We start from the raw sequence: 12,563 nt of genomic DNA on the forward strand, positions 1-12,563 counted from the left end.
CGGTTTTGGTAGTCAATTAAGAATCTATATATAGAATCTAGTTCTAGATCTAGACCTTTAGAATTTAGAGAACTAAGCGAATACCACTTCGGACGGAACTCCCGGCCCGGAAGCGGAAAAGTGCTAGGCCTACTCATGTAACTTTCTTTTCCAAACACTAAACAAACGTTGAGTTTTTCGGAACACAAAGATCAAAAATGGTAATTTGCCGAGAGAAAGTAGCTTTTGCTTTGGTTTGCCCTCTTTTGACCATATATTGTGATGGTTCTGTGTTTCCACTTCGGATGAATTGAGTTCCATAGAAGAGTAGTGGCTACATTTCTCTCTCTCACCCTCTCACTCTCTCCTCACTCTCTCTCAGTGAGTCTCTCAACACTCTGTCTCTGTCTGACTGTTTCTTAACTTTTGTCCTGCGTCTGTGCTGAGATGTGAATCTTATCAGCAACCGATTACGTCGGACATGCCGGGCAGGCTGCCGGGGTCACTCAGTGTGTACTGTTGGCAGTTGGTGCACAGTTGAGTGCGCGCGCCGGGAACGAAACGTGTGTTTTCGCCGTGAATACCATAGGAGTGTGTTAATCAATGATGAAAATAACGCTCTATCATTCATAGCTTTCTATTTATAATTTGTTACAAACACATGAATAACCCCTTCTCACAAATTGATAAGACATTACGAGTAGTTACGCCCATTCGAATAAATCCTTTAGTCTAGTCTAGACGCTCTTGTTGTTATGAATGACCTGAGGTTCGAAAGGCATACCTGCCAACCCTACAGAAAAAATCGGTAGATCACCGACTTTAGGGTCAAACTACCGATCCACCGATTTTGAGATGAAGCCACCGACTTCGGGATTCAGCAGGGTGACTGCCAGGCCCCGGGAATTTGAGAAAGTTATCAAATATTTGAAAACCAAATCCGATAACGCCCGAAAGTTCATTTTTGCCGGTCGCGATTGTGATTCATTCGGCTCCCTCGAGAGTATGTTTGTTCACGCAGACAGGCGGCTATGGTGGCAAGCGGGTGTGATACCGACGTTTGATCGGGATAATCAAGATATACTTTCACTTTCGTTACCACCCAGAAATTTGCTGGTAGTAGTTTGATAACGCAACATTTATTGTAACAACATGCAGACTGTGCATGGCAAACGCTGTGTCGCCTTGAAAATAAATCAATATTTGTGCTGTGCTGTCACTTGTGAAAAAAAAAAGAAAAGAAAAGAAAGTTATAATAGTTATACAAGCGTCTTGTCGGGTTCGCCATTGTGACCGGTCAATGAACTTGCGCGTTCCATCACATTGTGAGCACGGGCACTTGTAGGGGTCACCAAAGTTCATTCAAAGTCTGAGCGCTGCGTAGTATAGGTCTCCAGAATGGGGGAGGATTATTTTTTTTAAAGATACACTCGGGGGAGGGGGGGGGAGGTGAAGGCAACACCAGGGGAATGTTTTGCACTCAAATTGTTCTTTGTACCTGCATAAAATGGTATTCAAAACTATCAAACAAGCTTCTTTTTTATCAGGTAGTATCATTTCATACAAAATCAAGCTCATTTGAAAGATTTTGCATAGAAAAATGAAAGTCTTGTTTCCTGACTATACTTTCGAGGTCCTCATGTCTAAGGAGTGGGTCAAAATAAAATATTAATATAAGGGTCCCAAAATATGTATACATGCGACAAGAGGTAATATAGCCTTACTACAGATTTTTTTAGGTCAACTACAGATTTTTGGACAAAAATTTGCGTCCAACTACAGATTTGGGCCCAGGCAATGTTGGCAGGTATGGAAAGGGGATATAATCTAGATCGAGATCTAGGTCAATTTCTGAATGTTTTGCACTCAAATTGTTCTTTGTACCTGCATAATGGTATTCAAAACTATCAAACAAGCTTCTTTTTTATCAGGTAGTATCATTTCATACAAAATCGAGCTCATTTTTGAAAGATTTTGCATAGAAAAATGAAAGTCTTGTTTCCTGACTATACTTTCGAGCTCCTCATGTCTAAGAAGTGGGTCAATTTCTTCTATAATTTCATTGGACGAACATCTAGAGCTACCAACTTGGCGTGTTTTGAATGAGACGTATACCTCGATTACGAACCAATGCCGGCGGTTCTAGAAGAAGGCCACAAACGCACACAAACTCAAGCAGACTGACGCATACACACGTGACCTGCGTGAATGGGGATCCGACTCGGGACCCGAATTTCACGTAAGATGATGTGCAGTGTGCGTGCGCAGAGTCAGGGGCTACACTGACGCGGAGCCAGAACGAAGGCGAGATAAACTCGGCCCCCGCAGTACGAGGGTTAAATAAAATAATATAAAAATAAATTCCTTCCTGTCCTGCGTCTGTGCCAAGTTGAGAGTCTTATCAGTAGGCTAACCGACTACATTGGACGTTTCCGGCGCACGCCGGCGTCACTCAGCGTGTAACCTACTACTACACAAGCGGATAGTATTAATTAGAATTAGAGGGCGCTTTTTCGGTAGATGTTTCCACCCTATTTGCCGGTTTTGGCCCCAACTATAGATCTAGGGAGGTTTCGGGGGGGGGGGGGGGGGGGCAAAGTAGAAAGCTAATAAAAATATGGAGGGGCGCATTTTACCATAATTTGATATTTTGCAGGCCTTTGCAGTTCTAAGTTTGATATCTCGGTATCCTGCACGCCGCGCATCAAACATAGAGCCTGTAGTCTAATAAGATATCTAAATCTAGATCTAGGTCCAAATAAGCGGGGTTGGAACTACTGAAAAAGTGCTAATTATTTTAGGTTATTAAGGAATGTCAGGAGTACGCTATATTAGCCGATATTTATAGTAACAGCCATCTTGTTTGAAGTCGTTGGGGGATTCCCTCTTTGTTGTCAGTCACAGTGGCAGGACGTACGTAGGTCTACTCCTAGTCTTCTTCTTCTTCTCAATTTATGTAGTGTACAGCATCAGTTTTAATCCGAGTTGGCAGGCTGTGACTCTCTCTTTTCTTGGCAGTGAAAATCGGATTTAAGGAAGTTGTCGAGGATGAGCCTCAGTTTCATTGAATCCGAATGTTTGTTATAATAGCAGTGTGAGAAACAAGTTGCATTGCAGTGTGGTGATAGGGTATGTCCTGGACCTACATTGTTTTTGTTTCATCCATAGTTCAAGACCAGCATTTCCCCACAAACCAAGGCGCAATTAATTGCGTAGTTCAATATTATAACTCTTATGTTATGCTTAAGGATGGAATAGATAGCGCTTTTTCTGTTCATTTTTATCCTTTTTACACAAAACTTGACTTTAACTCTCTAACTACTGGCCCCTTTCACCAGTCACTAACGCTGAGTACTGCATAGCTGCCACTTTCCCGCTAAATAGCGGAAACTCCGCTTTATCTAGCTTTTCCCGCTACTTTCCCCCTTCCTCCACTGGACCGCTCTCGGTCGCAAATTGCGATACTTTTTTTTTTCACACGCGGAAAACACCGAACCAGGAGAGAGACGAAAACGCAGCTTGTGCATGACGCATGTCCGCCCGTAGCTTTTTATTTCCGTTCTTCTAGGCCTAGCGCTAGTTTCACTTTGTTTATTGTGGAGCAACAAAGTGTCGATTGGGCATCGAGACGTTGGCGCGCTGAGTTGTCATTGAAAACAGCGGAAATTCGAGAGAAATTGATGCAGAATGCAAAAATAAAAGGAGCTGGAATGAGAAAGAAGCAGCCGCGACTTGAAAAGTTCATTAGTAAATTGAACAAGCGCTTGCTGCACTTTGCGTTTGGTGTGATAAAGAAATCGCGGCCCGCGGCACTCTTGTACAATTGCGGTCCCGTTTGTTTACATGATGGCTATTGTGGCTGTGGAAGTGAATCTAGATATAATCTATCTCTAGATGTAATCTAGATTTACACATATTTAGATATCTAGATGTAGATTAGATAGCCTAGGCTATAAATTTTAATTCAGTGTAGATCTACACACTACAGGGGCACTACCAAGTTAAGTGCGAACAGGACCGCAATTGTACAGGAGTGCTCAGTACAGCGGCAAAGGTGTTGCCTCCTTGATCCAATACTGCGCGCACTCTACATCGATGTACAAGTTTAAAGTGAAAGAAATCTTTTTATAAGACCCCAGCTGGCAACAAACTCTGGATTTTTAGTCACCAATTCCAAACTGTGTCAAATTGACTCAAATGTTTGTTTGTCAACTTAATGCCTTGGGGGGGGGGGGGGGGGTGTTTGTGGCAGCTATGGTACTGGCATTTTTTAGGGTATTTCAAAACGCCACCACAACTCTCAGAATTATCCTATTATAATAATTTTTTTGACACAGTAAAGTTACTTTCAAACTTAATCTATTGCAAAAAAATTAAGTTCTCTAGGTCTAATACTTAAATTCTTATGATTGTTTCAAAATTGGAAGGAATTTGATTTTTCGAAAAATTTCCAGAGAAGTGACAGATAGAATGAAATTCACAACAACAACAAATATAAAAATTCAAAGTGTTCTGTTTTGATTTGTATCCATGTGTGAGTGTTTGATGAAAATATAAATTCAAAAAAGTAAAAGCTGGTCTGTATGTTGATTCAGACACACATACACTGAATTACATGAGACAGATGTAGGGAACGAAGTTGTGATTTCGTCGTAATTTTTCAAAACATTTTTAAAAAATATATTTTAAGATGTAGGCCTTATTGTTTGTGACAGCATACCCCTCTCCAGGGATGGATATTTTCAATAAAATTACAGTAATTTTGATTTTCTCTGTCATTTTCCGTAAGTGGGACCCGACGTCCTGTCTCCTTTCTCTTCTCAGAAAGTGCTTCTCTCTCACACTTTCTTTCTCTCTCTGTTCCTGTCTCCTTATTTTTCTCTCTTTCTCTCTCTGTTCCTGTCTCCTTATGATGCCTTATCTTTCTCTATCTCCCATTCTCCCCCCCCCCCCACCTTCTCTCTCTCTCTCTCTCTCTCTCTCTCTCTCTCTCTCTCTCTCTCTCTCTCTCTCTCTCTCTCTCTCTCTCTCCCTCTCTCTCTCTCTCTCCCTCTCTCTCTCTGTCATTCTCTTTCTTTCTCTCACTCTCTTTCTCTGACTGTCAGTAAATTTTGGACTGATCAGTTTCTATCCCTGCCTCTGAAACCCGCCAGATCTTTCAGATCATGTGAAATATTCCTCCACAATCAGGTGTATAACTACAGTGTACAGTCAAACCTGGAGGCTATTTTTCTTTCACTCCCTTTTCATGAAGTGCATCTGCATTCACAAGTAAAAAGATGATGTGTTGGCAGGACAAGTGGCTTGTGGGCGGAAAAATATTCATTTTCGTTACAAACTGCTTTTATTATAAAGTTTACATCGTGCTTTTGATTTTCCATTTCAGCTTTTTTATTCCTTCTTCAAATCTCTTGTTGGCAAAGAAGTGGTTGTGGAGTTAAAAAATGATCTCTGGTAAGTTCCTTTTTTTTTTAGGCTGCCATACTTCTGTGTGGTGACGTAGACAACTTTGGCTGACTTTTTCACTCTTTGCATGTGTGGTTTTTTTTTTACTGTTCTAATAATGTAGATATTATGCTTATGTTTAGTTTCAATGTAATATCATTAAGTCATTTGGCATGCTGTGCACATATATATATATATATATATATATATATATATATCTAATATACATATATATGATATTTTCATTCTTCCTTTTCAAACGGCTTATCATGAGATAACAATAGTCTTCTACAGAATATTTGATAATAAGTCATTTTTTGTTTGTCTACACAGCATCTGTGGGACTTTGCACTCTGTGGATCAGTTCCTCAACATCAAGTTAACAGATATCAGTGTCACAGATCCAGAGAAGTATCCACATATGGTGAGTGTTGTTTTGACTTGAACATAGATTTTTTTTTAATGGGGAGGACAGGGCAAACATGATAGTAGCAATAGGCCTGACTGACAGATAATGTTCTAAGCTCGGAGTTCCTCTGAAATTATTGAGATATTTCTGAATCAATTGCCTTCTGTTGAGAGCAGGAGTGTGCAACGCTTCTCATTTTAACTGGTGAGCTTTGAACTTTGGAACAACAGTTAGGGCCACACACTGTCATGATATGTATTTTTATGACAACTTGTGCATTGGGCTAGCGTTTGCGTTTGTTGCCATTTTTTATCGAAAAGTGACCACAAAAAATGGCAAAAGTTGCCATTAATTTTCAAGCTTTTAATTCTCTGTGACGACGTATCTATAGCAATATGTTGATAAAGGTAACTTAATTTATAGCGCTAGAATTTCTTGTGCTTTATTCTAAGCATCCAGAATATCATTTTAGCCACACAGAGTGTAAAAACGTGAAAAACAAAGGTTTCACAACAGAATGAATTCAAAATTAAAACAGCACATAAACAACCACAAAAATTAACAAATAAGGGTGTGTGTCCACCTATCCGAAGATTGGCTGTTTTAACCCTAAACGTACGTAATTCAAGAAAAAAGTACAGGATATTACATGTAAATTATGAATCATACCAAGGGGCCTGCCAGTATCAGTTTTCGGATTTGGTGGAGACATGCTCTTAACATAACACATTTACATGTAAAAAAAGGTTGGAACAACTTCAAATTAAATGACATTACGCTATATAAACACAAAAAATAAAAAAGCAACACATCCGAACAATAACAGCAACAAAAATTAATACACCAGCAAATTAAAACACAACAACGAGGGAATAATAAAAGAGAAACAGCAATATAAATAGTATGTAGTGCACTTATAATTATAACATATTCTTAACATGAAAATAACAAATCAACGTGGTGTCAACAAGTGAGAAAGAGACGAAGTGAAACTGAAGTGAATTATAAGCTCTCTTTCTAAAAGTAAAAGTAAAGAAGTTCGGTTTCTTTTTTAATATTTTCATTATTTAATTATTTCCCCTTTTTTCTACTTTTTATTCTCCAGCTGTGTTCTTTTTGTTGTTGTTTTGTTTTGTTGGTTGAAAAATGCAAAAATCACGGCTGCGATTCGCGGACTCAAAAAAATGCCAAAAATTGCGACTGCGACAAACCAGATGCTAGACTGGGGTTTAAAAATGAAAAGGATTAGTAAGAGCCATATTAACTGGCATTGTGGACTGGGTTGTGGCCCGTGAGCCACCTGTTGCACGAGGAAGGTGAGCAGTTGGCACACTTCCACTGGAAGTTTTCTTGTATGTTTACAAAGGCCATTTTTGTTATATTGTACTTTTTGTACAGCCTCTTTTTGGTAAAGGTCATGATCCTTTTTTATGTGAAATGCTTTCATCTTTGCTGAAAATATTTCTCTAGATAAAGCATGCTGTTGGTAAGGGGAAGATGTGGTTGAGTGGTTTGCAGATAAATTTGGATGCTTTTTCTTGGCTTAAATAATAGTTGTTTGAGCTCCTCCACGGGTTGTTTAAATTTAAAGCCCCTTTGTTTACACTGTATAATAATCCATGTGCATATGTACAAATAACTTTTTATAAATCAATGATGCAATTGTGTTGTCTTTTGGCAGCTGTCAGTGAAGACGTGTTTCATCCGAGGGTCAGTGGTCCGTTATGTGCAGTTGCCAGCAGATGAGTGTGATACACAGCTGTTACAGGATGCCACAAGGAAGGAGGCTGCTCAGAATAAACAAAGATAGATACCAGGGCTATTGATTGGTGTGTTTGTGAGTGAGTCTGTGTGAAGTGCCAGAGAATGCATGTGAAAGGTACTGTTGAAAAATGGTGATGAGAGAAAGGAGTACTGCCAGTTTAGCTAATTGTTTATGTTGAATTTGTCAGCAAATCTGACTCATAGTTCACCTGTATCAGTATCACATTTGAGAATGAGAGTCATCATGTGAAATTTGATGTACAAGTTACATGCATTGATTTGTTACCTGTTGTTGTTTTTTAAGAAAGTTGTGGGGATTGATTGAGCTGTGAGTGGAAAGTTGACAACAGGTTCAGTAATATGTCCTACAACATCAAGCGAGATATAATAATCATATTTTTGGTTTCTGTAAGGGTCCTACCTAATTTTGATTATGATTACAGTCTCATCTTTGATGTGACATAGTCTTTGATAGAGTAACACTAATAGTTCTGATAAGTGAAAGATTGTCCTGAAATACGAGATACCAAAACCACATGCTACTTTTGCTAGAACTGGAGGAGTTGACTACTAAGCTGGAGAAAGGCTGTTGACTTGCTGCTGAAACTCCTGGAGAGTCTATACCTATCCAGTTAGTTTTGTATTTTCTCAACAGTTTTTTTAAAACACAGAGTTTATTGATCGGCAGAGGGGGAAAAAATGCACCTGTCGAAGTTTAATGAATTGGGCCTTTGTAGTTTTGAGACACTTTCTCCCTTTCACTGTTGGATTATACATCAGTAAGGGACTTGGCTCAGTTAACCCTTTCATTGCTGCTTTTTCTTCCCTCATCCTTACTATCGTCACTTTTCCTTTACTTCTTTTGTGTTTGTCACTCTCTTGTGAACTGCTAGTTCTGGGGTGCCTTGATAGTTGAAGCAGACTTTGTGCTGTTGTGGCTAGAGAGGTAAGCAGAGTAAGCCTGATTCCCTGTCTGAACTTCTCTGTCTGTTGACATCCACCCCTTGGCGTTCATATGACCTTATGCAGTTGCGAGAGTAGTGTAACCTTAATACAATTAAACTGAAAAATCCTTTCATTGTCAGGGGGTGTGCATTTCTACTGTCAACCTTAAGTTTCAGCTATGCTCTTTAGCCAGGACAGTGGTCTCATCGGTCTCAGTGTCAGTGGACTGGCGGTCTGGATCTGGCCCACTCATGACATATTTGGAACCTGAGTCTTCATCACCTTCTTCATCCTCATATTCCCCAATATCATTATTGTTTCAAACAACTTGAAAAATTAAGTCAAAATGTGAAATATTTTACCTTTCTTTTTCTATCATTTTAGTGTTTATGTTTTGTGAAAGCACGCTTTTTTTGTCTGCAAGATTAGATCTGTGTTTATATATTTCTTGCAAGCCTACTTATAAAGTAACACAAGCAAATTTGGTACAAATATAGGCATTTTTAATCCTCAAATACAAATCCATCTTGTGCTTGTGGCTTAATCTGCATACAGAAGAATTGTAGCCAGATGATTAGTGTGACACATGTGTCACGATGCGGTGGAATCAGGCACTCGTCAATTTTTGGGCTTATGGAGTTATTGGTACCGGTATCAACTTAAAGCCTGTTCACTTGCCTTGCTTTGAATGAAAAAATATCTTTTTATCTGGAATAGAAGTCAAGATATTTGTGATTGAAGGAAGTGGGGGTCGCCAGGTTCAGATGTAAAATTAGAGAGAAAATGGCTGCCAAAGTTTGGTGACTTCCATAGATTGAGAGTCCTTGAAAACTGAAAATTTACAATTTTTGCCCCTGTAAAAGTTTGTCAGTAGAATCCACACAGAAATGTGTTTTTTAATAGATGTTGAGCCAAAAAACAAAAATTCAATAAAAATGGTCTAACCAGCAGAAAAATGCCAGTTTCTTCTATTTCAGTATTTTGACGAGCGCCTGATTTCACCACAATGCCTCACATATAGTAATACATGTCTTATCATCATCAATGCCTTCCACTCGTGGCAGGGTATAGGCCACATACAAGCTCCTTCCATTTATCTCTGCCCTGGGCCATCCTTCCAAGCTCGTTCCACGAAAGTGAGTTTCATCCCTCTCATTTCCTTTTCCACACATCTCCTCCATGTTTCCCGTGGCCTACCCCTGCCTTGTGTTCCCTATGGGCTCCACTGCAGTGACTGTCATAAAGGGTCCTAATGTTCCACGATTCAATCCGAACAGACTTAGATGGTGGGGGAAGTTTCTGCCCAGCATCTTCCTTTTGGCTTTCACTGCCTCGCATCATAAACTGTCCATTCGGAGATGATCCACAACCAACCATTAGGCTTTTGCTTGTATGTGTTTCTGTAACAGGTTCTTTTAACGAGAGAGGTTGTTAGCCTCATGACTTATCCCCTGGCCTGGAGGGAGGATAACTCTGTTTCGGGAGTCTCTACCTGGTTCACCATTTAGTCGCCTCTTACGACATGCTAGCACCACGTCAGTCCTATCCTTCTCAATGCCAGGACTGCATGGCAAACATGTCTTTAAAGGAGATCAAAAATGGCAAATTTTGCCAACTTCCGTGACATCCGTGGTACGGCACAAAGCGAAAAATTATGTATTTTTCAAGATGTACTTTGTATGTCATAAGGCAATGAAGGGGTTAATGACACTTTAACTTTAACTACATTGTCCATGTATTTGTATGCTTTACAAAAGCACTTTCTCTCATTGTTTTTTGCCATAGTTTGTGAGTGAACTGTAATTGTTTTTAAGAAAAACAAACACTTCCTTTCTATTCAGAGTGGCCCACTATATTGCATTCGACAAGTGAACATGATGATTTCACATGAATCTGTTATTATTATTTCATCTCCCTCCTGCCCTCCCCCCCCCCCCCCCCCCACCCCACACACACACTCATTTTTGGAAATTGATTCATCCTTATCTTGTTCACATGATGTACCATCCCAACAAAACAAAATGCTAGACTACCTTATGATTTATTCATAATATTAATATGTTCATGTACAGGAATGGAACAATGTTCTTCATGTTATTACTCAAACTTTTTTAATTGTTTTTTTTATTTTTTAGTGCAAACTGTTTATTCTCCCAATAAACAATTTGACAAGAAAGAGCTTATAGAACTTTTGGAAATTGATTCATCCTTATCTTGTTCACATGATGTACCATCCCAGCTGTCAACAAAATAAAATGCTAGACTACCTTATGATTTATTCATAACATTAATATGTTCATGTACAGGAATGGAACAATGTTCTTCATGTTATTACTCAAACTTTTTTTTATTGTTATTTTTTTTTGGTGCAAACTGTTTATTCTTCCAATAAACAATTTGACAAGAAAGAGCTTATAGAACTTTGTATGGATATTATTTCTTTTTTGTAAGTGTTTCTCTGTTTGACCAGGGGTCCTTAACCTACCAGAGGATGCCCTGTATCTTTTTTTCTCTCTGTTGTTTTTGTTTATTAATTTTTCTTTTTTCCCCTGCTCAAAATGGCGGTTGACCTGTTGATGTGCTCCGCTTTACTCAACTTTTATACATACATGTATGTACAGCAGAACACGGCTATAGCAGGACTTTTGGTTCCTGAAGAAAAATCTTGTGTTGTCGAGTTCCCGCTATAGGAATGCAAAGGGGAAATTACTGAAAATGTTCTTTAAAATCCACATGATTACATCCCTTCCACATATTAAAAAAATTTGCGCTTTAGATTAATCTTCCTTTTTTTGTCAACTTCGTTGATTATCTCGGCATTTAAATCGAGTGAAAAGCATTTCCTGTAGTCTTCGTTGGAAGCCACATATTCCTTGGCTTGTTGCTTGTGCTGTCTATCGTACCGTTAGGCCTATTGTAGAACTGGTGAAGTGTATACTTGAGCATCAACGATCGCAATTCAATGAATCAGGAATCGCACACTACACGCTCTCCTCTTCTTTTACCTTTTAGCCTAGTCTAGGGCTAGGGCTATTATCTACATTACGTTTGGAGTGCTCCCCCCAGTGCGTCTCTCCTCACCACCTCTCTCTCCGCACCATCTCTCTTTAGGCCTACCGCCTGCCCCACCTCAATCATCACTGGGCTAGCCAATCACAACGCTGACTGCCTGATTGGAGCCCGCCTACAACCCCCCACCCCTCCCCGCTAGAGATAGCTCGATCTCTCCCGCTGTATCAGAGTTCAGAACTTTTCTTGTCCCGCTATATTCATGCATAAGTAATTGAGTTTACATAGGAAGAAAAACGGGGATTCCGGTAAGGTCCCGCTGTAGGGATGAGGGTGCCGCTGTAGTCATGTTCTGCTCTAGTAATAAACTATCTTAATGCACCAGATTAAATTCGTAGCGACGGTAGCCATGGGGTTGGTAGGCTATCGGACCCATAATCAAGAGATTGCGGGTTCAGGAATCCGAGCCTCAGCGCGGTCTGACGTTGTGTCCTCGTATATATATGGACTTTAAAACTTGGAGGTCCCGCCTCTTAAATAAGCTAATAGTGTTGATTGATAGGGATGATAAACATTTTACCATTTCACCATTTTTCATCAGCAGACTAAATTCAGCCGGCCAAGAAATATTGATGAGCCCAGAAATACTTGTTTCTAAAATATGGATAGCTGCATAATAATATATGCTTTTCAACCTGCAAACAGACGTTTTTCTCAGTCGAGCATGAAGTTGGTACATCAGAGCTGGTGGTATAATGGGATAGCACCAATCGCCATCTTAACTAGTGGTAGAGACTAGAGACAAACTATTATTATGGCCAATTTTGACTCCTTTAGATCTGCCATGCACGGGAAATGTGCATCAACCGTTTACACGTACAGCTCCAGATGAAACTTATGTAAATTCATACAAAAAATGTCTGCGGGTCGGAGTTAGGCAATAGTATATTTTTTGCGTCAAACACCCTTTAAACACATTCTTTTAATTCGACACTAGTCAGTCTTGGGGTCG

At 39.6% G+C, this 12,563-nt stretch overlaps 1 protein-coding gene across 1 annotated transcript; it reads left to right on the plus strand.

The window, feature by feature from the left end:
- Positions 1-107: 107 nt before the first annotated feature.
- On the plus strand, positions 108-9,498 carry LOC101854878 (U6 snRNA-associated Sm-like protein LSm2). Its single transcript, XM_005101824.3, has 4 exons — positions 108-200; positions 5,366-5,433; positions 5,758-5,848; positions 7,515-9,498. The coding sequence occupies exons 1-4, from the start codon at positions 198-200 to the stop codon at positions 7,641-7,643; spliced, it is 291 nt and encodes a 96-aa protein (XP_005101881.1). The 5' UTR covers positions 108-197; the 3' UTR covers positions 7,644-9,498.
- Positions 9,499-12,563: the final 3,065 nt, after the last annotated feature.

The sequence above is a fragment of the Aplysia californica genome, unplaced genomic scaffold (assembly GCF_000002075.1).
Source record: "Aplysia californica isolate F4 #8 unplaced genomic scaffold, AplCal3.0 scaffold00300, whole genome shotgun sequence".
Lineage (NCBI taxonomy): Eukaryota > Metazoa > Mollusca > Gastropoda > Aplysiida > Aplysiidae > Aplysia > Aplysia californica.

Coding starts and splice junctions, on each gene's coding strand:
- LOC101854878 (XM_005101824.3), top strand. Junction 5,434..5,757: donor GAGTTAAAAAATGATCTCTG/GTAAGTTCCTTT, acceptor TTGTCTACACAG/CATCTGTGGGACTTTGCACT. Junction 5,849..7,514: donor CAGAGAAGTATCCACATATG/GTGAGTGTTGTT, acceptor GTCTTTTGGCAG/CTGTCAGTGAAGACGTGTTT.